At 39.6% G+C, this 27,926-nt stretch overlaps 1 protein-coding gene across 5 annotated transcripts in view; it reads left to right on the top strand.

Moving 5' to 3' along the window:
- PCDH15 (protocadherin related 15) overlaps window positions 1–27,926 on the top strand; it is a 669,788-nt gene that overhangs the window by 533,015 nt on the left and 108,847 nt on the right. For all 5 annotated transcript variants that reach the window (XM_052677550.1, XM_052677554.1, XM_052677555.1 and 2 more), the window contains 4 exons: window positions 1,283–1,376; window positions 12,982–13,110; window positions 24,824–25,129; window positions 26,445–26,669. In XM_052677550.1, the coding sequence (XP_052533510.1) occupies window positions 1,283–1,376; window positions 12,982–13,110; window positions 24,824–25,129; window positions 26,445–26,669 (754 nt within the window). The remainder of the gene's footprint in view (window positions 1–1,282; window positions 1,377–12,981; window positions 13,111–24,823; window positions 25,130–26,444; window positions 26,670–27,926) is intronic.

The following is a 27,926-nucleotide window of genomic DNA, read 5'->3' on the forward strand; positions in this document are numbered from 1 at the left end:
TAAATTTACACTTATGCCCAGCAAGGACATGTGTCTCTTACGTACCTATAAAGTTAAATGGAATAATGTGGAAAGTCACTGCATACTGAGGCAGAAAAATCATATGTTATGATTTTCTTAAAATGTTTCAAACTGCACATGGCATGTCTGCTGGAGTTTCATAGGAGAAGCTATTCACCCATGCAAGAAGAGGACAAATGCCAATGTGTACCCATGTTCGTCACTGTGTATTTGGAAAATACACTGTGGATTGAGTGGGGTTCGTGAGAGGCATTCATTTGTTGCTTCACTGACAGTGTTCCAGTAGACACCAAAAACCAGTGAACAGAAAGCCTGGCTTTAGCACTGGTGATGGGAGGATGAGTTGTGCCAGGAAGGCTGAGCTGAGGTTAGCTTGCTTGGAGAGGACTGCCGACTCAGAAAAGCGTTTCTGATCTTTACTAATTCAGAACACGTGAGTCCACAATAGGTCCCTGTCTTGCTTTAGAGAACCTCAATGATAGCTTTCAGAATTCTGCAGGAGGAAATCAGTACATCCTAGAGATGAAGTCCATGTTGCTTAATGCAAATTTGCAGGAATTTGCCCCACTTTTGAAGCAGCACTTTAATTCATTGCTAATTTTCTCCCTTGTGTTCATGGCCTCCAAATAGCCTTTCATCATTTTCTCTTCATAAATGAGCATCAATAGTAACAATATCATGATTTATTTTCCACAACGTCCATACCTGTGTTAATACTTTATTATTAGGGAATATAGTAAATCTTGTACTTGCACTGAATGAGCAATAGCTCGTAGCAGTACTTTATTGCAGTTATGCAACATGCAAGTAAGTAGCCTTTTCCTATAAAACTCTAAGGAGATTCATATTTATAACCACCATGTCGTATTCCCAAAGTTTAGTGCTGTAATCCTGTCAGTGTGCTATTGGGACTCCTCTGTGATTGATAGACTGCTTGTGGTTCTCTCTCATTTATTATAGCACTGTGGCCTCCTAACAAATTTGAGCCCTTTGTAGGAGTATCTGTAATCCTGTATATGACTGTTGCTATTTTAGTCGTGAATTACACATGTATTGGAGGAGAAAGCAAAGAAATTTGCTCATCATTCTTATTAGCTTTTACTTATACAGAGCATGCTTTCAGTTGTAATGAAGCCTTTAGAGCTTATTAACTTGCTCAAGGAGAAAAAGTCATGTATTGCAAAGTAGTGAAACAAAAGTGCTCATAGAAATTTAAAAATTGTCGTTTTGATAATGTTTCCTGTTTCTGTTTTGTTACTAGTTCTGGACTGCTAGCCTTAGGAAAGCCCTTGGACAGAGAAAGCACTGATCGCTATATTCTGATCGTTACAGCCTCGGATGGCAGACCAGATGGGGTGAGTTTCCTCTGAAAGATTAAGAATTGGGCTGTTACAGTGTGTAGCCAGATACTTCATATAGTCTCCTTGTAGTATCTAGAAGTCTGCTGCAGTGTCAGTGTGGGGAATGTACTGTAGTGAGGTCACTCAAGATAAATGCAGTGCAGCCGTTCTGCTGTGGACTCATGCCATGGAATAATAGCATAGGTGGAGAAGTCTCTAAGTATGTGACCTTAAAATTGCTCTTTATAGGAAAGATGTAAAATAATACATCTGCGTTACCTGGGCTATTCTAGAAGCCTGTGTTCAGCTTTAACACTGAAACAGAAAAATCTTTGCCAGTTTGTTCAGAAGCCATCAAGAAATCCCCTGTGTTTGAACCCGTGTTCACCCTGTCTTGACTGTTGCAGAAGGCAAATCTTGTGTGTTATTTCTTTGGCATGCTGCTTCTCCCTACTTCAGCTGCTTCCATTTACAAAGATTTGCCTTCATGCTCAGTAGTTGCTTAGATTCTTTTTCCTCAAGTATTTATAAAGTTTTTAGAGCCATTATATTTTTCCGTGGTGATATGGAGTAACTGTAACAGAGCCTGCTCTTTTTCCATTAAAAAGCTGGTTACAGCTCTCCTCAGTATTTCATCTTAACATTTTTGGTTTTGTTACTTGTGAACTATTATCAAGAATGGTCTTGATAGCTATGAGTTCATTTGCTTTCATCTTAAACTTCCAGCTGTGAAATGTGATGATGTAAATAAAGAAATTGCTTTTGGTTTTGGACTATGTTATGCTGCTGAAATACCATTCCATCCATGGAAAGGCTATTGAAGGCCAGAGAAGGCAGTGTTTAGGGTTCCCTAATAATTACCACCCAAAGAAGTTTGATGACATCAGTGGAAGATATTAGTGATTATTCAGTGCTAGCATAAAGCTCACCATTTCTCAAAAAGCATAAATTCTTAACTAGTATAGCAGCTATCTGACAAGCAGGAGGCTGAGCAAAGCAGTAGTCGGTCACTGAACTCTTGAGTACTGTGTGTTCTTGACACAGAGCTATGTTGTGTTCACTTCCCTGCCATCTCCTTATCTGCTTTCCTCCCTCAATACCATGTGTTTTGTTTTGTTTTGTTTTGTTTTGTTTTGTTTTGTTTTGTTTTGTTTTGTTTTTATTAATGTTGTGTTAATTGCTCATACAGTATAATGTGGTTGCGCTCTTCTGCTGCTTGGTTTGGGGTCTCTTACCTGAGCTGTAGCTGTTTCTGTTTTTGAAGATACATTCTGTTGGTGGCAGGGACAGTTATAAAATTGTCCTGCAATATGGCTTACTTTACAAGCTGGCTTAATTTCTCTTGCGTACTGCGATTCTGCTGACACTACACAAAAGGATGAATAGTTAGCTGGATTTGCCACCCACCAGGCCAGTACCAAACATGAAGCTGTAAAAGTCCCTCTGTTCTTGATTAATAAACAGTTGAAATAGGGCAGCTCAGCCAATTAAATCTGTGCTTTTTTCCATTCCAGGCAGCAGCATGTTTGACTAATTTGCAAGGTTTCCCTGTGTCTCTGCACAAGTGTTTGGTCTCCAGCAACTAGTCCAAGCCCCTGCTATAGCAGGTTCCCTACAGTAGGTTACTTAGGAAATTGTCCAGGTGGGTTTTGAATATCTCCAAAGAAGGAGACTCCACAACCTCTCTGGGCAGCCTGTTCCAGGGCTCTGTCACCCTCACAGTAGATTTTCCTCATGTTCAGATGGAGCTTCCTGCGTTCAGTTTGTGTCCTTTGCCTCTAATCCTGTTTCTGGACACCACTGAAGAGTATGTCCCCATTCACTTGACTCCCACCCATTAAATATTGATAAGCATTGATAAGATCTCCTCTCAGTCTTCTCCTCTTCAGGCTGAACATCACCAGGGCTCTCAGCCTTCCTTCGCAAGGGAGATGCTCCAATCCCGCATCATATTTACAGCTCTCTGCTGGATTCTCTCCAGCTATGAGCTATGCCAGTCAGCCTGTTTTTTGTCCACCTATTAGACAGATCACCTCAGGTCAGGGCATTCATGTAAATTAGCAAATTGATAATATGGCAGACCATTCTCATTAACAATGTTGATGCCTGTTTACATGTCAGTGTAATTTCATGGAGGACCTTTTCTTCTTAATTAGGTTAAAGCATAAAAACTTTGGTGTCTCTTTAGGAGAAAGATAGCTATAACTACAGAACTCATGCTCTCCATACTAATTCACCAGCTTGGCATCAAAATCCTCTGTATTGAAAATTTCAATTAATGCCTACAAGAAAATGATCATTGATTGAAGAACTGGTTTCTGTTTCCTGTTTGACCCCCACAGTCTCTAACTAACTCTTCCTATTGCCATCTGTGAAGTCTGTCTGAATGCAGTTTTGTGTTGGAAAAGCCTCTGCTTTGCACACCTTACAGTTTTGTTTTTTGTTGTTGTTGTTTTTTTTTTAATGATTCTTTTTCTATATCATTAATAAAGGTTCTAAGAGACTTTTAACTATGTTATTATACCACTAAGTAGCTGAGGTTTCTGTATTCTAAGCCCCAACATTTATTTAGCTGTTTTGGTAACACTCCTGTCCTCACACACCACCTTTTGACTTTTAGTAACTGCTTGTTCCATCAGAATTGCTTATGCCTCCACCAAGCGAGATTTAGCCATGTGGCCTGGCTGACACCATTTCATCACTTTACATACCTTGCAACTCTCTGGATTGCTTAGAATGCTGGACTGTGCTTCCTAAGTTATCGTTGCTCTGATTGATAACCTAGAGCATTAACAGGCTGGTTTTTCTCTGACCTTGAAATACACAGCCTGTCACCTCTCACCGTTAACACTACAGTCCAACGAACAATTAAGGATGCATTAGCTGAGTAGTGAGGAAAAAATATATATTTTTTTCCTTAGCAACAGGGCGAAGCTGTAGATGGGCAGGAGAATGTCAGGTGAATGAAAAGAATGTTAAGCTCAAACAATTTTATCAACCTGTGGTGTGTTTGGATGGGAATTCAAGGCAAGAATTTATGTCTTCACATCTCATGGAGTAGCTGGAAATAGGACAGGACTTTTGGTTGAAGAAAGGAAAAGTTTTCCATGCTCTTTGTTTTTGGCTCAGAAGAGCGTGTGTGTTGACTCATATATATATATATATATATATATATATATATATATATATATAAAAAATACAGGAAGCTCCACTCTTGTTTTACTGTGTACTGTATGATTTGAGTGGATTTTAAATCTCCAAATACAAGTGGACAGTCATGGAAATACTCAGCCCTATACCCTCCCTGCTTGATTTTGACTACTCAAGTCCTGGCAAAACAGAGCAGCTGGGTGCCCTGTTCACAAAGGCAGTCAGGAGCTGGCAATATGGTGTGGTTACATAACATCCCATTCATTCATTGGTCATATTCTCCTGTATGTCACTGAAGACTCAGCTGTACTTGTCCTGTTTTCCCACAGTGTATCTTAGTCACTGGATCACTAGTCCATTTCACTAATCACTAATCTAAGTCCAGAAAAACCTGTTGTCCATCTTTTATTTCCAAGTTGTTGAATAGGCATTTTGGAAGACTTTTTAAGTCTTCTTTGTGTTTTGTGTATGTGGTTTTGAGTATCCAGTGCTGATTAATAAGACTGAAGTACCACAATATTGAACTTTCAGGTGTGGCTAAAACATCCATAGATTTGCACTGTAGTCCGTACAGGAGCTTGAATCAGATTGGTGAGGCTTAGGACTGAGAAGCTTAAAGAACATGCTGCTGGATACAGCATGCAGAAGCATGGTTCTCCTGGGCAGTCAAGGTAGTCTCTTTGTCACAGCAGTGCCATCTGAAAGACCAACCATTAAAAAATGTTTGCACATCTAGTGGTGTAGTTCAATTATTGCCACAGGCTGTTGTTAATGAAAATGGAATAAAAGTTGTTGTCCTAGATGCTAGGCAAAGATGTGGTAGAGCAGCTTATCCTAAAATTGTGCTGCCAGGGCCTCGGAGCGCTCCGGTGTTGGCACAGACACCATACACTATTCTACCTTTCTGCTTCTTTTCCTTGGCCAGAGCAGTGCAACATTTCAGGTGGGCATTCAGTCACTGAGGGAAACATAAATAGTCTTATTTCAGTGCAGTGTGTGTTTGATGAAAGCTGCACTTTGAGATTTCAGTCATCGAAGAGGATCGCTAATTATTTAAAGCATCCATCTCCCTTGACATTTGGATTAATTACATTGCCTGGAACCAACAGGTAGCATTAGATCAAGGTAATTTAGGCAAGGATTTACCACTTGAATAGCATGCAGGGAGTTAATTAATTACAGTAAATTTTCTGTTACTGCTGTAAATATTATCTGTATCTGCTTTATACCAGTTCCCTTGTCCATTAAGAGTAAAGGATGCACAGGTCTTACAGTAAATACTCACTGAACAGATTTTACATATGCAAAGGTTTGTATTTTAGAAGGTTTCCGCTTAGCTGACCTTTCTGTAATCAATAAAGTGGGACCGGAAAAAAAAAAGGGCTCTGTATTGTGCAACTTTAGAATTACCTTGATGTGGCACATTTAGTGATATTTTTTGGTGCAGTGGAAATTAATATTTCTTAAATTCATGAAAGGGGACAATATTGTGCTTCCTTGCCTAAAGAAACTCCCCTTGAAATGATGTTAATGTTAACTGTATAAATGGTAGATAAAGAAAAATCACTGTTCTCCTGGAAAGTTATGTGCTTCATATCAGAAAGCCTTAACTTGCTTTTTATCTGTTGTGAATTTTCCGTTTAGAAGTGAGCAAGCTGCCTAGCAAGACTTCTTCTTTAGGAGAGAAGGGTTTTCTCTGACCGTGAGCTTGCTTTTTTCACACCAGCTGTCATATATTAAAGTGAGATTTGGAAGGCTCCCGAACATCCAGTGTTTGTACCACTTGTGTGCTTCCCTTACACGGGTGGTACTCCCCATAATGACTTTCATTTCAAATGCAGGGAAGAGGTGATTTAAATAATCATCGTGAAGAAGTAAAGTACTCTTGCTGCTCTGCATATAGATACAGAGAGTTGGAGTTCTGACTCCACTGTCAGTGGCTGGAGACTGTCCCACCAGTGCCATCCATTTGTCAGGGTGCTTGTTGAGTGCATGTGGGTTTCTCTTCCTTGCCTATGGAAGTTCTTGTGGTTTCTCTTTTGCTGTGTGAGTTCTTAGTTCAGAGGGGTTTGCTTTAGGGAGTTTTTTCTTTTCTGTTTCTCTCTGTCTTCTTCCCAGACTTTTTCTGATCTTTTTTCATCATTGCCACTATTGACAAGCTCTAGCCTTGTTTGCAGCCCCAGTTCTCCTAAATTTCTTCTAGTGCAGATAGTCATTTCTTCTGTATAACTTGGAGAGATATGAAGAGAGTCAGTAGATGTTGCTTGTAAAGTTCTCATACCGTGCACTGGAAGGTCTGAAAATAACTGGGGCTCGCAGCTTGCTGATAGGAGCAGACTGCAAGGAGAAGCATGGTCCCCCTTCCTCGTGGCCTGGTGGATGTTGTTTGTTATGTTTATACAACTTCCATGCACACAAACAGGTCAGCGAACAAGGCCATAACCACTTCTGCATATTTACCCATCCATTTTTCTAGCTTTCCATCCTCCTTTACCAATAATTTTTGGACTCCTGATAGCAGTGTCATTCTTCAGGCTGCCACTCTTGGAGCACTGCACAAGGACACCACAGCAGTTTTCGTGGTATACCATTCACGTGTGTTTTATGCTGGTCCTTTTTGCTTCCAGTAACTTCAGATCTGAGCAGCCATTTCTCCTGCTTAGTAAAGAGTAGGTTTTATTTCAGACATCCTAAGTGTTGTTCTCCTGAAAAACAGATAAATCCTGTTATGTAGATCAGAAGCATTATTTACAGCTTCTTTTTAATCAGATAAAGCCCTGGGCTTTAATCAGATCTTATTATTTGCAAACTAGTTAAATCTAGAGATGGTAACGTTTGCCTTAGAGTTTGTCTACGTTAATAAACTTGCTTGACATCAGAGCTGAGAGTACTTCCTCTCCAAGGCAAGGAATGTTCTCAGCAATTCCCAATCTTGATTTAAATGGCAGCATACAAATAAGTCACAAGTGAAATCTTCAAATTTATCATCTGTAACATTTCTCAGGGTCTGGTGTACTTAGGATGAGAGATATTTGTGCAGGCTATGTAAATGATGCATTTATTGCTTAGGGAAGAATGATATGTGTAGGGACTACTTTCTTGGCCCTAAGAAAGCTATAAATTGCAGCCACTGGTCTCTTGTTTGACTTACAGTTAATATGAAAGAGAAGTAAGCACTGTTTGCTTCAGTAATAAATGGGAAGAGCCTGGTATGAAGCTGTAGCACTTTTTCCTCTGCGTGAATTTCTGGTAATAACTTCAACGCTACTTTCCAAACCACATCCAACAAATATTTTGTAGAAGAGTCAAGGTGTTTTTTTATGGATCTCTGTAACTGCATTATCCTGGTACTTGCATGAGGAGTACACATTGGTAGAATCAGTTGTGAGTCAGATCTCTGTATGGTTACTGCAGGGAATAACCCACGTTTGTGCAAAGACTTTCAAAGGCAATTAAACATATGCTGTGATGTTTAGAGAGCCAACTCTTCTTTCTCAAGAGGCTTCTGTTCTACTGTCCCTTCTAGGATCCTCTGGAAAGCAGCAACTTTTCTGTAAGAAATTTGGGGTACTACTTGCTTTCATTATGAAGATTGTAATCAACAGTATAGCACAAGGGAGAATAAAGAGGGGAGAGTTAAAAGATTCTAGCTGCAGCTGACTTTTTTCAAGCATATTTTCTTCACGTTTTCTGTTAATATTTCACAAGCTTTGTTGGAGAAATCCTGCTCCACACTGCTGGTGATTCTAAGTGTTGCCTTAAGTTTAGTCTGTCATATGCAGGCCATGGGAACTAAGATGTAGGTTTTGGATACACTGCAGCATTTCTGAAGTACTAGAAATGGTAAATGAAGAGACATTTTTTCTCTTGCATCCTGAGGTTCCGAGATGTGTGGTATAGCTATCTTTTTCCCCCCACTAATGAGACAAGAAAGCTGGCTTTGCAGAATTAAAGGCTCTTAATTACCAACTTAAAAATTGTAATGTGATGACTTGAGAGAAGCATCCTCATTTCTGTCTGCTTAGGCTGCCCTTAGCAGAATGTACTGTGGATGTGGATGTGGGGAATGAAGCACAGTTTGCATGGCTCTGGGAGGGATGTCAGGCAGACACAGCCACTTGCAGTTGAGAACAGTGGCAAGAAATTGCAGGCTTCCCTATCAGTACAGGAAACCAGGAGCTCCATACGAAATACAGTGAAATACAGTGAATGACCTTTCCTCAGTCTGCTTTCTTTTATCCTCTCTGTGGCACACTTCTTATCCCTAAAGCATGCATTCAGTGCCCTGGCACCCTCTTGCACTGGCTGACATGCAAGGAAGTTACCTTGACTACTGTTGCAAAGGGTATGACCCAGAGTGTACCTGCTTTGTTATTTTCTCCTCCAGCAACAAAGAGCTTGTAGCTAGCCTAAACATAACTGTAAAGCAGTAGTTATTTAGTCGGTGTGATTTCTATGTTGCTGGTGACTTTTTACATTGGACAGATGATTGTGATGTTACCAATATTGCTCCATGCTGCAGTTTTGAATGAGACACTAATTTATTCAAGTTGTTTAATAAAGGCTATTTCAGCATGTCAGCTTGCAGAGAACTTGAGCAAAACTTTGGAGCCATCTAATGGGGATATAAAAATGTTGATTTAAAAAAATACATATTCTCTGGTTATTGTAGTTTCTGATGTTAATAGCAGAACTGCTTCTCTGTGAATCTCAAAGAAACACAGATAATTAACTGACGGTTGCTTCACCTAAAAGGTTGGCATTATTTTATCAGTGGGATGAGGTACGTTTCCCAAGTTCAGATAAAATGGAAAACTTCTGGAGTGTTCTCCCCATTTTTTTCCTCATTTTCAGTTTTGTTGTTACCAGTGTACACAGGAGCATTGCTGCTACTACAGCATCTCAGTGTGAATGCTTCTCTTGGTGATCCTGCCACTGCACTGATAGTTCACTAAATTGTGACCAATACAAAAAATAGGATATATGTGAAATGGTATTATTACAGGATCTCATTTTAGTTCCCGGGAACTAAGTGCTTAGGGTGAACATAAAAATTTAATATTTTAGAATAATTTTCCTAATTTGCATCTCAATAAAATAATACTCCTTTGCAGTGATACTATTTTTTTTTAGTTTATGTATAGCTTTGAGACTCAGTAAGTGGAGCTATGCTCAATGGCAGTGCTGGCAAGCAGGTAAGGAAGGGTGCTTAAAAAAAGCAATCAGTTTGAAAAATACCAAACCTATGGGTAACAAAAGAGTTGGAAACAATTTCAAATCTCTCTCTTCCTATCTCCTTCTCTTCTTTCTTGTGAAATGCTGCAGACTTTCTTTTTTTTTCTTCTAGAGCTGACTTAAACTCTTTCTTCTTTTCAATTCCTTCTGTCCTGGGGGGTTAAGATTGACCTGGAATCCCTCTTCTTCAGTATGTCATATTCTACATCGCAGAATAACCTGCTGAATAACTCAAGGAACCAAGCTTTCACCCTCTGTATGGTGAAGTCATGCTGGTAGCTTCATTTTCTGTGTTTGTCAGGTAAAGTCTATCTAAGGATACAAAGGCATAAAAAGTGTGATTCTTCCTGTTCTTAACCAGGGAGTGCTCTGACCAGATTCCCAGTATGTCTGCGTTGCAAAGACAAGCAAGAGCTTTGTCTTTGGTGTCACCTGATAACTTGGAGCTGGTTGTGCTTTCATCACTTGAGACTGTGTGCTCCTCCAGGTCACTGACAAAGATATTAAAGAGGATCTTAAAATCCAGCTTAAAATCCAAGTTGTATGAATCAGAGCTTAACCTTCCCTGCTGTCTCCATCTTCTTGTGCTATATGAAATCTGAGTCTATTTTGGTGCTTATTCAAATGACCCCTTCTAGACTTAGGCTGCATTTCAATAAGCTGTCTATTTCCGATATTATTATGATTGAATTTCAAGATTACTTGAATAAAAGCGCCCTTTTTTTCCTCAAGGCAAAGTAATACTGCAGGGGTGTGCTAGTAATAGCATGCTTCCAGAGTAAAGAGTTGCTTGGATTTTGGTCCTTTAGGGAAAGAGCTTATTATGGTTCCTCATAACAAGTTGGTGTGTTGATCTGAAATAAGTATGTGAGCACCCTCACAGCACGCACCCAAGTACAAAAATGAGACCTGTAAGTAAATCACAACAGTAATTTTGCTTTCAGCACTTGCTTCAGAAGCTATCAAATGCAAATGTGTCTTCTGGCAGCTGTTCTCAGAGCTGCTGTGGGTTGATTCAGTGTTGTCAGAAGTGAACATAGCACAGATTATCAGACACAGGCTGTTAAAATTCTCTGCGATGCAAAAGAAATATTTTTTCAAAATGAGAAGTACTTTCTTAAGCCAATATTTTCCATGCCATATTTGTCTCAGTTTATTAAATATAAGAGTTTTTATTACTCTCTATTCTGCGGAATTGAGTAAGCTTAGGAAGATTAATTTACCTTCACTGCATACTGTGCATCATCAGAGCAAACATTCTGGAGTGTGTTTTGTGTTGACAGTGATGCATGAATTGCAAAGTACATTTTCCTTATATACCTTGAATGTGGGAATGGCAGTTTCAGAAACAATTAGCAAACAACTGAACGTAAGCCAATATAAGAAGCTAGCCTGAGAGCATCTTTTTTGGTTTGTTCATTTCAGAATATCCTCACTTAGTTACTTTTAATGCACTAATTATTTACTGGTGGTTGCCTATTGTGGAACAGTTCTGTTTTCTGCATTTGCCATTGCACAAGGCATTAGAGAACAACTCTTTTTCTGGAAGAGCTGCATTGTGCATTTAAGTTTGTGTGGGGTTTGTGCTTTGCTGTGCTGGTATTGAGGTCTGCTAACACAGCCTGCTGGCACAGGTAGCACTGCAGTGTAGCACACAGGGCACCCTGCAAACACAACAGGCAGATTTGTAGCTGTGTGAACAAGACAGCTGACTCCAATTCCTGTGACTGGGTTGCTTGCCAATGCTGAGGATTTTGGAAGGTGAAGGAGATTGACCTGTTCCTGGATCACTCCTGCAGAGAGTAAATTATCAGATTGAACTGGTGACACAGCGATGAAAGCATGACCACATACTATTAAGACAGTAAGTAGGTTTTGAGTACATTAGTTGTCCTTTGCAAGTGCCAGTGTACTTCTGCTCTGTGGCAAACCAAGGAGCATGCCCTGTAATAAAAATGAGGTGAAATTCTGTTTTTATTATGGACCTTTAAAGCCGTAGCTCAGCATGAAGGAGGTACAGCAGCAGATGTTTCAGATAAAATCCAGAGATGTCAATGAGCTTTAGAGCTATCAGGGTGCCTTTAAAGAGTGTTAAAATGGTAGCATCAGACTTAGTAATTTGGGTTTAGGAATAGGTTTTGCCTCCTCTGGGGACAGCAGCTACCTGAAATAATATCATATTTAAAAAATGCTTACATTTCATTGTAAGATCATTCTACATCCAGCTCTGATGATTGGATTAGGAAAAGGAAATCTGCTTTGTACTGTCAGTGGCAACCCAAAATGAACAGTAAGCATTCTTGTCATGCCTTCTGCCCATCATAGCAAAATTAAGGCCGATGAGGATGAAACAGTCGTTCTGCCCCTCTTGCTCTGAAAACCTGAGGTTCAGGTTGAAACGAGTCAAAACATGAGGATTTGAAAAAGAAGCAGAATTTTTGAAATAAGAGTAGAAGTACAAAAAACTTCAAAAACATTCAGGAGTAAGATTTTTTTTCTACATTGTATTATATTTAGATTCTGATGAAGTAATAGCATCAGATGTGACATGTCTATCCAGTGCTCCATCACAGCAGCATGGCTTCTGCTGGGCAAGGCAAGTGCTGATGTGTCTTGATCTTGGGGATAGAGCATCCCTGCACTGTCTATGCCAGTGTTTCTCTGTTCTTGCAGTAGTATTGATTTCCTGGTGTAATATTTCCATCTTACTGTGTTTTCTTTCCGTAAGCACTTCTCTTTTCCCCGATGAGTGACAAGAACTGCTCGTTCCTTCTGTTTGCGATCTGTGTCACAGGCCACAGAAACAAGTATTATTAGCTGCATCTCTTCTGTAGTTATATACACAGGATGTAAAACAAAGACATGCTTTTTGGTGCCACAGTGTTTAAATTCATGAAGCTCAAACTGAGGTGCTTCACCTCATTGCAAATTATTTCACTCTCCAATTGCTTGAATTTGGGTTTTTGAATTAAAGATCCTGCAACTCTTAAAATATCACATTAGGCAAAACATATCTGATATGCTTTTTTCCTTTCTTTTCTTTTAAGCCAAATATAAGCTCTTCAAGTGAATAACATCTGTTCACAAAACTATGCAGAAATAAATGGGTCAGCTGTTCACCTGTGCTTCTATACTGGATGGATCTAATACATAGCAATAAAATTGCTGATCAGTCGTCATATGTGAAATTGTAAATTAGATGGTAGTTCATTCATAATTTTATCTTTCTCTGCAGACTTCAACTGCTACAGTTAATATCGTGGTGACAGATGTAAATGACAATGGGCCAGTTTTTGATATGTTTCTACCAAAAAACCTGTCTGTACAGGAAGAGGAAGCCAATGCTTTTGTTGGTCAAGTAAGGGTAAGTTGTTAAGTGCAGTTAGATTGCTTATTACACAAACATTCCAGGCTACTAGGAAAGAAGGCAAAGTAATTGCACCCTTGGGAAAACTCACACTGAAGTGTTTGAAGTTGATATAGTCAGACATATTTATGTTAGCAGTTAACAAAATGATCTCTTTTGGGCTTTAAATAATCATAATGTTTAATAAGTGAAAAAGTGTTCTTCCTATAACAATAGCACAATCAGAAGAATATTCTTGAAGATAAACACTGTTGGAAATGCTCATTTGCCTTTCTTTCCTGTTGCAACTGTATAACTAGAGAACAGGCACTGTCCTCACAATTCATTAACTACTATCTTAACAGTGCCTGTAGTTAGGATATGGCATTTTTCATAGCATTAAAAGGGGCAAAGGCATATAACCATAATAACTGTGTTTCTTTCAAAATTTTTATTACTCACAATGTGTCATGTTTATTGTTAATGTTCTGTTCTTTTTGAGTGAACTTGAGTTGTTTTCTGGCATTTGTAAATTGAGTTTCTAAGGGTTGGGCTTGACTTTATTTCTAATTTTGTTGCTTACTTGAAAAGTTTTGGTTAATTCAAGTTACATGTAGGCTCCTTCAGTATGGTATCATTTGCACTGGTACTGAAGAGGTTCTGCTTATGTGTGTGCTCTGCTTGCTCTTTGATATGGTATCCTTAAAGGTAGGTACTGCACTGAAGCTGTCCAAGCTCAGCTGTCGTTTTAAAGGGAAATAAATAACTTTTCTTAGCATTAATGAAGACCAGAGATTTCTGATTTTGCTTTTGTTAAACTGAGCTGAAATATCAGTCCCGTCTAAGCCTTTTTTTGATCCTTGCATGTGCAGAAGTTAGGATTCTTGTGCTTGAAGCTGTTTCCACAAAGATATTTTTTTTCATTGCTCATTTTACATAGTCGTTTCTCATTTTGAGTCCTCAAATGTATGGAGGTGATATTTTAAAACAGTACCAAGTATCTTTAAAATCCACTTTGTGGATTTTTCTGGGTGCAACATTGTATTGAGTTTATTTTTAGTCTAGATGGAATTATAAAATAAAATATGTCATTGCGACAGAACCTCTCTCTGATAAATTAGTTTAATTTCTAAGTTGTGTTAAAATGAAAATATTTAATGAAACCTTTTGGTAGCTTATTCCTTCACGTGGAATGATAGAAACTAGCTATATCATTTTTTTTCTCGTGTTTATCACCAGTTCTAATTCTCAGTCTCCGGATGAAAAGAGCTTTTTCTTTGTTCAGAAATACTGGATGTAGTGTCGAATATTTCATATTCATGCAGACAGTGTAAAAAACAGTGATTTGGGCATTTGGAATTATTTTCTGTCCTCAACGAGATTATTGAAGTGTAAGGATGATTAGCCTTTTGACGTAGCTGTGTTGTTTAGGGAGATTCTTCTTTAAACAAAAGTCACTTTTGTTACGTTGTCCTTCACAGTACATTAGAAACCTCTCCCTGGGGTTCTGTGGGAATATGTTTTATATGGAAAGCTGTAATGTGGTTAAAATGTAAAGGGCTAAAAAGGGCCTGGCGAAAGAAGGTAGTACTTACTGTCTCATGTGTTTTCACTGCTAAGAATTAAACTGCTGGCTGACTGGCAAGGCTTCTTTTCAGAAGCTCTTTTACGAAAGTCATTTCAAACAGCCGAAATCCACCATGGTGAGCACTGATACAGACGATTTAAGAAAATAACCACTTCTTTGCGATGTTCCTTTCCCTTTTGAATGGTGACTTCTCAAAAATATATTTGCGCCATAAGATTAAAGATCCCCCCACAGATCATTCAGGCAGGGGATCTAGGGATGTGGGCTATGAAAAAGATGCTCTACTGCTTTGATGCCTCATTTTTTTTAATGGCAAGGTATGGGAACTCTCAGCCCAGTGAGCCTGCAGAAGGAAAGCATTACCCACGAGGAAGATGAAGTTATGGGCTGCTGAAGAAAATAAGACGTGCAAACATAATGAGAGCAGATGTGAGGCATCCAAAAGCTGTAACGTTGACTAGCATTACTGCACAGATGCCTTCTGTCATCTTCAAAACATGCCTAGGAGTGGTGGTTCCTTCTAACTAGGAAGGCAAACATCGCGCTCAACTTTGAGGATGTCAGAAAGGTAGATTTGGGGATCCCCAAGCTGATGAGCCTGACCCTGATCTCTAGGAAGATAGGAAGGCCTCTTTGAGGCCATTCCCAAGCAAATGGATGAAAAGACAGTGAATGGGAACAGCCATAACAAATTTACCAAACCGTACCTGACCAAGTGGTAACTGTCTGGGCTGAGATAAATGGCTCAGTGAGCACTGGCAAACCAGTGGAAGTTGCTTCCCTTTGCTTTGGGAAGGGCTTTGATATGGTGTCTCATAGTGTCTTTATAGCCATATTATAGTAAGGCCCATACTTGAGGACTGCAGTATTGGGCAGTGGAGTGGGAAAGCTGTGGGGTTTGGGGAGCAGTGCCATCCAGACTGCTTTGCAAGGGAGGACGAGCCAGGGCTGGGGCCAGCATTGCTCAGTATCTTCAGCGGTGACCTGGCTGCCAAGGCCAAATGGCCAACAGTTATTCTAGTTGCATACTCTTGGAGTAAATCTTATAATAAAAGCGATTATATTCTTCATACAGTATTTTCGCAAATCAATTATTATACAGTTTATTGTTTACCAGCAGCAATATTTTTATTTTTATAATTACTAGTAAGCATGGCATAGGTGAATCTAGGGATGTATTCTGTGATGTCAGTTATTAAAAAGGTAGGGCTGTAACAAATGTATGAATCTCTATGATAAAATAATAGAAATGGTCTCAATGACACTTGAAAAGCTGTTAAAATTTCTTCTTCCAATTATTTTTGTATTGGACTTTCTCTTCCTTTCCTCTGCCAAAATTGCAAAATTATGTCTCTTATCCTCTCATCTATTCTACACAGTGTATCATGTTCACACCCCCCTTTTGAACCCTCTTCCAAGTTGCAGGTAAGTAACTCCAGAGAAGAACCTGGGAGTCCTGGTGGACAACAGGTTGGCAGTGAGCCAGCAGAGTGCCTTTGTGGCCAAGAAGGCCAATGTTATCCTGGGTGCATCGAAATGAGCATGGCCAGAAGGTTTGAGGGAAGTGATCCACCCCTCTACTCTGCCCTGGGGAGGCTACAGCTGGAGCAGAGTGTCCAGTTCTGGGCTCCCCAGTTCAAAAAAGACAGGGATCTCCTGGAAGCAGTCCAGCAGAGGGCTAGAAAGATGATGAAGGGCCTGGAGCATCCTCCTTATGAGGAAAGGCTGAGTAACCTGGGTCTGTTCAGGCTGGGGAAAAGAAGGCTGAGAGGGGATTTGATAAATGTTTATAAATATGTAATGGGAGGTGGGAGGCAAATGGGTGAAGCCAGGCTCTTCTCGGTGGTGTGTAGTGATAGGACTAGGAGTAATGGCCTAAAACTTGAACATAGGAAGTTCGTGCTAACATGCGGAAGAACTTCTTTGTGGTAGTGGTAGTGGAGCACTGGAACAGGCTGCCCAGAGAGGTGCTGGAGTCTTCTTCTATGGAGACATTCAAGACCCATCTGGATGTCTACCTGTGCGGCCTATTATAGGGTACCTGCTTTAGAGGGGGGATTGGACTTCATGATCTCTTGAGCTCCCTTCCCACCCCTGCGATTCTGTAATTCTGAAATGAAACAGTTAAATCAAACGCTCCCATGTATGTCTGTTTTGAGTGGCTAAGTTAAGTTGGACTTAAAAAGGGATTCCCAGAAGGGCTTAGGTAACATTCAGGATTTCGTTTCCCAAAGAGACATAGAACGAGGGTAATGAAAGGCTTGACGTGGGAGAGAGGTGGGCCTATTTGTGGCAGGCAGTGCTGGCCCTCTGAAGTGCCCTTGCTCTCTGCCGCTCAAATGGCTCTTTGTCTGCCACCTGAAGTTCATGAAGGCACTGGCACAGGAGTGCTGCCTGTGGGGATTTCAGGGGCACACTGAAGATCAAAAGAACAAAAGCAAGAAGGGATAAGGCTGTGATAGTGTAGTGGATGTATTTCAAATCCCTTTTATTTTACAGCGCTGTCTGAGTGGGGTAGTTGGAGGTGTATTGCTGCTCTGTCATGTCTGATCATCAGGATCCACGAACAAGACAGGAACAGGATTACTGAGTGAAGCTCTCTACAAAGGACCAACAGAAAACTAAAAGCTTCACATCAGAAACTTGAAAATGAAATTCAAGCGTCTTATTTTCTGTTGCAGTCTAAAATAGTCTGATGTTGAAGAGACAGCATCTGAATGATCAGCATTCTGCAGCATACCATTCATCAGTGTTATGTTATGTGCATGGGATGTGGAGAACTGGGATGTAGTTGGCTAGCAGTGGCGAATATTTGCAAATACTGATTAGGGAATCACATGGTGGTGAACAACCCACCTTTAATCAGGAGCTCAAGTGTCACCGGGCCTTAGATTTTCCCTGAAATGAAGGCACTATAAATAGGCTCGAGGGCTGAAAACAGACTGCACACAGTGTGCCTAATACCTCTGTCATCTGTGACTCAGTTTAAAATGGGAAATGCATTAAAAAAAGAAAAAGGTTACTCTTGGTCATGGAACTATACTACGCAAGTGGAAAACCAAGCCTTGGACAAATTTCCTTAATTCTACAGTAAAATGATTATTTTTTTTCCTATTTGTCATATAAACGTACACTAGTACTTTGATGTATACGAAGTGTGTCTGTCCACCACAGAACAGAGCAACTATAAGGCAAGTAGGAGAGAACAGAGATCGCCTATATGGCATTTTACTTCCTGTAGTGGCATGGAAGTGTTTTAAATGTGTTCTTTACAGAAGTAGCTATCATTTTTGAATGGTAGCAGAACATAATTGTGCTGTCAATTTCCTGAGTTTTCTGTAAATATTAGTGAATTCTTATAAGCTTCTACTTTTAATTTAAATGCACAACTATGCAAGTTTCATAGTTTAAATTTCACAGGTGTCAGTAGTGCTTATTGTGTTGGACTAAGTGACCTCTGGAGAGCCATTACATCCAAATTGTTCTATGTTTCTGTATATAGGAAAATGCTTTGAATGCTCCTGAGGTATTGCACTACAATATTTCGTTACAGAAAGCCCATAAAGGAATCTCATTTTACCTAAATCACTGTTGTCATTGTTTTCTGCATGAAGGCTCATACAAGGGAGTATGACTTACATTATAACACATATAACCTGCACTGTAGATAACACCTCACCTGTATTAGAAGTAGCAGCTTTCAAAATTAAATTCTCAGCGTTCCTGTACCTTTAGACAGCTGTAGAAAAATTAGAGGTAGAGGAAAGGAGAAAAAAGTACCAGACCAGAAAAAAAAATAATTATTGGCAGAGAGGACAGTCTGGGGAGGTATGGAATTAAGCCTTTCAGGAAGAGAGAAGTAGAATCAACGTCTCAAGTAAATCTCAAATACTCAGCGTGAATTCATAACCACTGCACACAGTGTGATACATTACATAAGAAAGTATTTTAAATTCGTCTAATGTATATAGAATCATAGAACGGCTTGTGTTGGAAAGAACCCCAAGAATCATCAAGTTCTGACCCCCCTGCCTCAGGCAGGGCCTCCATTCTCCAGATCTGGTACTAGACCAGGCTGTCCAGGGTCCCATCCAACCTGGTCTTTAACACTTCCAGGGACAAAGCATCCACAGCCTCTCTGGGCAGCTGTTCCAGCACCTCACCACTCTCTCTGTAAAGAACTTCCCCCTGACATCCATCCTAAATCTTCCCTCCTTAATGCTTAAAACCATTCCCCCTTTGTCCTATCACTGTCTACCCAAGTAAAAAGTTGATTGCCCTCCTTTTTATAATCCCCTTTTAAATACTGGAAGGATGCAGTTAAGTCACCCCGCAGCCTTCTCTTCTCCAGGCTGAACAAGCCCAGCTCCCTCAGCACGTCTTTGGAGAGAGAATTATCCAGCCCCCTGATCATCTTCATGATGATCAGATTTTACATATAAAAAGCCATATAAGCAGATAGGATTTTAAAATGAGAATCTATCAAAAATTAAGCAGAGTTTAAGGTTGGAGAAACATATCATGGCAAATGAACCACAACCAGAGAAGTATTTCAACCATTTTCACACTCGTGGCAGTTCATTGTTGAGAACCGAGGATTTTTGATATCAGTAGGAATTCCTGTTTTTGTCTGCTTAACATCTTGAATTCCAGTCTGTTTTAAGCTCTTTTGCATATTTCAGTTCAGCTCATGCCATGTTTGATCATCTGAGCTAATGGTTTTCAGTCTCCAGTACATGACCATTTAGTATTCTGATGGCCAATTCTGTCTGTTCAGATTTGGCAGTTCAGAACTGTACCCAAGAGAAGAAATTGTTTTTCCTGAGCTTGCAAATAAATGATGTTAGTTTATTCTACTAACTTGGCTGCAGTTTCTCTTTATTGATGCATTTCAGCAACTAGAACAATTATCTTAGATTAGCATTTCCTCTTCTGAAGGCTGCCTGGTAGAAGTACAAGCTGGAGAGTTTTCTCAACATACTTGTCAAGTATCCTACTTCTTTTTCGTGATTTTCAAACTCTGTGGCCTTGAAATCTCTAATATAGGAAAATGAATTTCCTGTAAAGTGTTCCTATGAGAACGAGAGAATACAATAGAACAAACCCAGAAGTCTGAATAGTAAGATGAGTAGTTTCATATCCAAACATTGGCTGCTAAGATTCAGCTCAGATCTGATGTTCTCTAATTAGGTGGCCTTATGAAGAGAGCCAGCACTCAGGAGAAAATGGCAAAAATAACTTTACAGCAGACTAACCCATTAAAGAAATCTGCCATTTCAATATAGAGATTTTAAACAATACGTTTCATCTGTGGATTATAAGCTTCTGGGTTTTGTTTTTTTTACTGTGCACATTCATTGATGAATCTCTGAACTGCTTGATTGTATCATTGTCAAATTACATACTCCTCATAAAAGCAGAATTTCTACACATCTTTCAAGTAAAAACAGGCAGAGTGAGCCTCTAAATTTAGGAGTTGGTTTTGTGCCAGCCTAAATGAAACTTGTCTATTTTTGAGTGTTACGATGTGATTAAGTTTTGTAGGTGGCTCACCACTCCATTAAATCATGCTTTTGCAGCTATGGGCTTTCTGAATTTCATTTAATTTATATTTGCTTGCAGTGTTTTACTATTCTTATTTAGTTTTATTTAGAGTCACATTTAATTGGTTTCCAAAATCACCATCCAGATGGACTGAAATTAACATCAGGTATGAAAGTAATTATCAAAGGCTCTCCCATTTTGTGTAAGGGCTAAAATCTGCCAATATTAGAAAATGTATAGTGTGATGTCTTTACAAATTGCTCTAAGTAGAATGAAATCATGGTATGGTTTGGGTTGGAAGGGACCTTTAAGATCATGTAGTTCCATCCCCCTGCTATAGGCAAGGGACACCTCTCACCAGACCAGGTTGCTCACAGCCCCATCCAGGCTGGACTTGAATGCTTCCAGGAAGGGGGCATCCACAGCCTCACTGGGCAACCTGTTCCAGTGTCTCACCACCCTTACAGTAAAGAATTTCTAGTCTAAATCTGCCCTCTTCCAGTTTGAAGCCCTTAGAGTTAGGAAAAAATGATAAACTGGTAATGCATAGCCCAGTAATTTTCATTTTTGTGGGAAGGTTCCTGGAGGATATACCCAACTCCTCTAGTGTTTTTCAAAAGTATTTAAGATGTGAAGGTGGCAATAGTTTGTTCTTTTAAAGAAGGGAAGGGCTGTCTTCAAATTTCAAGGTTGTGAAGATTTGAAGATAATTCCTATGAGTTTGATTTTGCTTCTTTCCTTTTTATTTTAGACTAGCTAGACCCAACTGGACCATTGCAGCCACTGACAAACCACTGAACTTGCCCCCTGATATTACAACATCCAATGTTACTGTATATTCTTTACCTCATCTTTCTTCATAAAATCATTTAAATATCAGTTTTATAGAAAAGTCCACAGAAATGAGCTCTTGTTGGTTTAAGACTGTGAGGAAATATTACAGCAATCTGGAATGGGCAGACAGTGACACCTTGTATGTTTAGAAGCACAATTAATTAATCTAATTGCTTGCAGAAAGAGAACAGTGTGTGAGAAAAAAAAACTGGGAGAACAGAAGTGGTTCTGTGATTCCTTCTTTTGACATTATCGGGAGTTTAGCTGACAGAAATCTTTAAAAACTCTTCATACATTCCAGTTTTTTCATTTGCTTTGAGCACTTAATGAGATAGGAAAACTGAAGAGTGTAAAAGCAGGCAAAAAGAAATGAAAGATTTTCTGAAATACAAGAAGAAAAATGCTGACCTTTCTAGAATTACCTGATTTTCCCTACTTAAGATATTCTTAAGTAAATACTGAGCCAGAAATTTTTCCAATAGCTGTAGCCTCTTGCTGCATCTGGGTGATGTTAGTTTTGTCCTATGTGCACAAACACTAATCTCCCTTAAAAAGAAAGTGCAAGATCCAATTTAGCACTCCCACTCACATTTAGTTTGCCATTTGACACAATGGAGGGGCTTGGGTGTCTTTTAAACCCGTAATAATAAAAAAGAATCCCGTTTTCTTCCCTGCAAACAATTGGCCAACTCCCACTGACAGCATCCTTTGCATCCTCCCGCACAATTTCCATCCCTCCTGGAGCTGTGGTAATAGCTGGAATGCTGGAGAGGCTTTCAGAGAGACAGAGGTCTTGCTGGGGTGGGGATGGATGATGGGGAACATCTGTCTCTGAAGAACTGCAGGAAATACTAAACGGGGAGTGTTGTCAGAAGAGTGGTTCCAAAGAAGTGATTCAGCATTAATGAGGGGATACCTGCCATGTTTGGCTGAACTATACAGACAAGTATCGAATGACAACTCTGCCTTATTTTGCTGTTTTCCAGCTCCAGCAATTTGAATATAAATCCTCAATTAACCTCCTTAAATTCCGTTGTTGCCCATCATGAGCAAGAACTGTGGATATTGGTAGGAGGTTTCTTTTGAAAAGAATAATAATGATATAATTAATATTGTTGGCGTTGAAACATTTGTCATTATATTTCAGAGCTAATGATCCTTTAAGCGATATTCAGGTCTCCCAGAATTGTATTTTCAAGCTTTTGGAACGTAGTTTGTATTTAGTGTTTTATTTTCAAGCTGTGTTGAAGGAAGATAATTTGTTACTGTTGGTTCACATTTGTGAGATTGTCTCAGTAATACTGAAGTGCAATTGGTAATGCAAATTCAGACTTGCCTCAGTAGATATATGCAGGTTTGTTTTACTATGTAGTACTTTGTAAGCTGTTTCTGTGAAAGATGGAAATGAGAGAAGTCATGTAGGTCTGGAGAGTTTCTACGACAGCAGAAGTTGAGAGTCTTTAGAGGAACATGCTTTTCCTGTCTCTCAGCATGCATAATGAGATAGGAAGGAGAATGTGTCTTGTCTTCTTGCATCTCTTGTCACAAGCATTGACAAGAGGAGACAGATATCACTGTTTTCTTTTTCTAAGTAACTCACAGGTGCACTCACAAAAGTGAATTACCTTAGACCTTTCTAAAGAAGCTGATCCATCCCAATAGCATCCCTTCTGGTTGGGAGACTTAAGGGAATTTGAACCTCCAGCTGTTTGACACTAGTGTGGTACGTCTGCCTTGAACCACTTTGAAGAAGAGCAGAGGAAAAATAGCAAAATGAGCTCTGTTTCCTGTCTAGATTTACCAGGTCTGTGTTGTGTGTGCTTGAAAGTGATCAAGTGTTACATTGGACATAGGAGTGGTCTCACTGCTTTGCTTGGTTTGTTTGGTTTTGTCTTTGAAACTTTCCTTGGGACTTCAGTAATATACAAATGAAATGGTCTTTTACTGCTCTTCTGCTCTGTTGATTGTGTACTGAGATAATGAAAATAATGAACATGTATTAAATCCATTAGGGTGCTGCTGAGTTTTTCTTTTGTGGGTACAGATTAGTTCAAGCAGGGTCAGTGTTTAAGGCAGGACTTAGAAAAGCCTGGCTGTTTGGTCTGTGGACCTCCTCCTCACTTCTCTTGTGGTCAGGGCTTGTGATATCAACTCAGCTGGGACCAGCTGGTAATGGAGCTATTCTGTGGTAACACTGAGCACAGGGATGAGTGTGGGATGACTGAACTCATCCATTTAGACATAAAACAGTATCTGCAGAAAGGAGCAGGCAGCACTGTGCTGCCATTGACTCCTTCAAGGATTCCTCCAGGGAGCTGCTCCCACAGGCTCTTAGAGGCTCCAGAAAGGGATTTTCATGTGGAAGTCCATCCTTGAGATGTCATTCTTTTAGAAAATAGTCTAAGCTTTTATGTCTGCAATGGGTACATTATCACTTCTTAAGTTTGTAGTGATAAAATGACAGTTAATGAAGATCTTACACTCTACAAGCAATCTAATCTGGGCAAACAATAGCCTTTTTTTACAGCTTTTTCTTAGCAAAAGTTTTGATTCTGCAAAGACATGAACCTGACTATGAAATGTATATGTGCACTAAGTTCCTGTGTGCAAGTAGTGGCTGTAAGGCTGAGGTCACCATGAGGAGAGCTTGGAGATGCCCCAGCTGCATCCAGGAGGTTCTTATGCAGGAATTCAGTGACTTATTCTTCGTTTGCTGTGCTTCAGTTTTCTGGAAGTTGGGCCATCTGTTACAGCACTTCTGAATTTTTTTTCTCCTCACATGTTTGGGACAGTTTTCCAGTACATCATCTGTGAGATTCTTCTGCCCCATGTTATTGCCATGGAGGTTGTAAACTGAGTAGGTCAATCGTACGTTGAAAGATGTTGACTGAAAGGGCTCTCCATAGGCTGGTTATTATGAAGCTGTGGCCGTTAGGGCTTAGTGCATTGATGTAGTGCAGAGAAAAAGCATGAAGGAATTTTTCTCATTAACACTTTTAATTAACTTTCAATTGATTCTTAGAAAGATAAATGGCTTCATTATAATGTCTTAAAATTAACACCTTCACCAGAGTTACGCATTCATGGGTATTTCCCAAGCGTTGTTCTTAATAGCAAAACATAAAATTCTCGTGTCTTCTCAGTTGTGTGTAGCCACACTTCCAAAAGTCTCGCAAATGAAAATACCTTTCTCAAAGAATGGCCTTGTTAAATTTACATGACCCTATTCATCATGCCTTAATTTAATTAAGAGAAGGAAAAACAACTGGAAAGAGAAGGAAAAACAATTTCAGCATTGAAATTGTGCTCCAGTGCCTCTAGGAATAGTGAGTTGTGCCCGTCCTTACCAGAGCAGTTACACAATAACCAGAATTGCTTACCTGATGTGAAATCTGAGGCTTAGTTCCATTCAGGAGGGCAAATACCAACTGGATAAAATCTAAGCGTTTATCTATTGCAATCACCAGCATATTCTGCACGTGCAAGACTGAGCGTGAAATTTGATTATGTTGATTTTGAAGAACATGATACATAAACTGTTGAAATTAACGTAGTTCTTCAGAGAGCAATGATTAAAACGTCACTAGATTTAACAAACCTTAATTAAAATGAAAATTTTTAATGAGTCTGTCCATTCTAGCTGACTACATTTGTCCTAAGCATGGATTCTGTAATGACTGGCATCCGTGTAACAGCCAAATAGCAGCATATAATAAGAAATGTGCAATATGCATTAAAACTTGGTACTTTTTTCTGTTTCTTTAGGCTACAGACCCGGATGCAGGTGTTAACGGTCAAGTTCATTACAGTCTGGCAAACTTCAAGAATCTTTTTCGAATCACTTCAAATGGCAGCATATATACAGCAGTTAAGCTGGACAGAGAAGTACGAGACTATTATGAACTTATTGTTGAAGCAACAGATGGAGCTGTGGACCCTCGCCGTTCAACACTAACTTTAGCAATCAAGGTACTGGATATTGATGACAACAGCCCTGTTTTTACAAACGCTTCCTACACTGTCTCAGTTCCTGAAAATCTACCACCTGGCACTGTCTTCCTGCAGATAGAGGTAAGAAAGTGTTACGGAATGGAAGAAAATGTTTTGTAAATGTTCTGCAGTACTATGCATGCTGTTACCTAACTTGTCAGTGAGACAAAAAAAAAATGCAAACTGAAATCAAGGAAGGTGTGATATTTAGACTAAAAAATTCATGACCTTTAGATGTCACCTTGTTGAGGTTCTCCTGGAAATAAGAGCAATTATTTATAAAATTGAAGAATGCTGTCTTCACTCCACTGTCATATTTTGGAATATAGTTTTGCAAAATGCTTTAAATGCTTTTAGTTTCTCCTTGAAAACTCATCACAGTGCTCTAGGTTTTCGTGTAGGTTGCTAAAGATAGAGCTTTGTCTCAATGGATTCAAACATTTAAGATAAACCTACACATCTACTCTCTCTTTCTATGTAAGTCGCTTTGAAAGTAATGCCTCCTCTTTGTTTCCATGGAAACTACAACAGATGCAAAGCACACAATGACACTAGTTGATAGAGCTACAACACGCTACTGTTCAACATAGTCACCACCATCAGCTATGCATTTTCACCACCAATAAACAAGCACTTGCCATACTACCAACATTCTCCTCTGGTTTCTTGTGCCAACAGAGCAAAGTAGGAGGCATTATTTTCAGAGCAGCCCTTGTAATTAATGGAGTTGAGTAGTTGTTTCCAGCGTGATCAACCCCACATCAAGCTCGTCATCTAAGATAGCAGGGGGCACCTGAAGTGTTGTCTTCTCTTTGTTGTTTGTATAGGAAGAAAACAAAAGTACAAAACAAAAACAGAAAAACATAATCAAGTGAGAGTTAATTGTTCTAACTCATCCTTCTGCCACTTCTCTAAATATAACTGAGATTCATTTCTTATAAGGTGGCAAGAGCCTCCTGATGTTTTGGTCAGCATACCTTAATGAGAAGCTGTTTGCAGGTAAATTTTAAGTCAAATGAACAGCTTAAAAAATTGCATAATATTCCTCCTGATGAAAATTAATATTTTTTGTCTAAATACTGGCATGAAATAAAACCATCGATGTTGCTCTACAAAGTAAGGTCAAAAATCTGCTTAGCCCAGCATTCTCTCCCTGGCAGTGGCCAATAGTCGCTGCCCAGAGAAGAGACCAAGAACAGAAGCCTGTGTTGAGTCTTGCCCAGAATACTGTGCTCATTTCACATGGCAAGTATGTTCTAATTTAATAACCTCCAGTGGATTATTGTGCAGTAGTATTAAGTGTTAGAATAAGGTAACAAAATGTATGTACAGTTCCTGCAAAATGGATTTTGTTTGCTTTGAGGTATTTTTCCTTTTTCTGTATGGCATGCTCTAGGCGAAAGATGTTGATCTTGGTTCTAATGTTACCTATCGAATCCGGACGCAGGAAGCGCTCGAGTATTTTGCACTGAACAAGTATACAGGCGAGTTGTCTCTTCTGAAGTCCTTGGATTATGAGTCATTCTCTGACACAGATGCAACTTTCACCTTCCTTGTGGAAGCCTTTGACAGCAAGGGCACTATGCCTCCAGGTCTTGCTACCGTCACAGTCAGGGTGAAGGTAAGAGCAGCAGCTGGTCTATTGACAGCATCCTCTCCTTTTTATTACAAAACATCTTCACAACCCTTACAGGTGTCCCAATGACACGCAGGAGCACAGCAGCAGTATTTCTACTTTCTTGCTTTTTCACTTGTGGGAAACTGCCTTTTTCTGACAGCAACTTGTTCTGTTAAACACACACTTTATAACTGCTATCATTGCTTTGCTATTTGCAATTACATAGTTAAATCTTGGTTCATAGATCTATGAAGTACAGGAATAGATGACAAACATGAAAACATTTAATCCCTTAGAACTGCTGAAAATTGAAATAAGTACCTAATGGAATTGTTTGCAAAAATGACACCATCACGTTTCATTTAAAGCTCTCATAAATTGTAATATTATGAACCATTCAGGTGTACTGAATGCTGATGGAGCACACTAAGTTTTATATTTCAGTTTCAGCTACTTGAAAATACAGAGCTGCAAAAAAACAGGCTTACTCAGTGGCCTTGTGCTATGAATCATGTTTATGCCATGAGTTACATCACCTCTGTTTCTGCTGTCTCACCAGTAATAGGGGGATAATGGTTTTCTGCTCGGTAAGGATCCATGTGCTCATGGCAGAGGTAGTAGCACTCTACCAGTCTTCCGTTGTTGATGCACTCATAGAATCATAGAATGGCCTCGGTTGAAAAGAACCACAATGACCATCCAGTTCCAACCCCCTGCTATGTGCAGGGTCACCAACCAGCAGACCAGGCTGCCCAGAGCAACATCCAGCCTGGCCTGGAGGCCTGGCCTCCAGGGATGGGGCATCCACAACCTCCTTGGGCAAAGGTCATGTCCAAGGATAGTTTAGATCCTCTAAAGCATGTTCCCTTGTGTTTATGGTGGTGCAGTTATGGAGACAGTCAGACAAATCCTTTTGTCTGGTTGCTTCATATATTTATTTGTTTATTTTTTCTTTGTTGGTGGACAACAGCTGTGGGAGAGAAGGGAATTTAGTGTCTGATATTTGAGCTATGAAGCAAAAACTGTAGCAAAAGTGCGGCTCAGAAATGTGCACTTCAATACCTGGCAACTTCAGTGTAAATGTAATTCTGCAGAAAGTATTCAGCATGTATTCACCAGTTTGTGGTTCATCTTAACTGTGTGTCTACAGATGCTATGGATTGCTGATGCTGAGTAATTCTGTAGATCTCTACTGCACTCTGTATTATTCTAAGGACAGCAAATATGTCAGATTATTAGCATTGATGGCAACATAAGAAA

This window comes from Tympanuchus pallidicinctus, unplaced genomic scaffold (assembly GCF_026119805.1).
Source record: "Tympanuchus pallidicinctus isolate F22 unplaced genomic scaffold, pur_lepc_1.0 scaffold16, whole genome shotgun sequence".
NCBI classification, from domain to species: domain Eukaryota; kingdom Metazoa; phylum Chordata; class Aves; order Galliformes; family Phasianidae; genus Tympanuchus; species Tympanuchus pallidicinctus.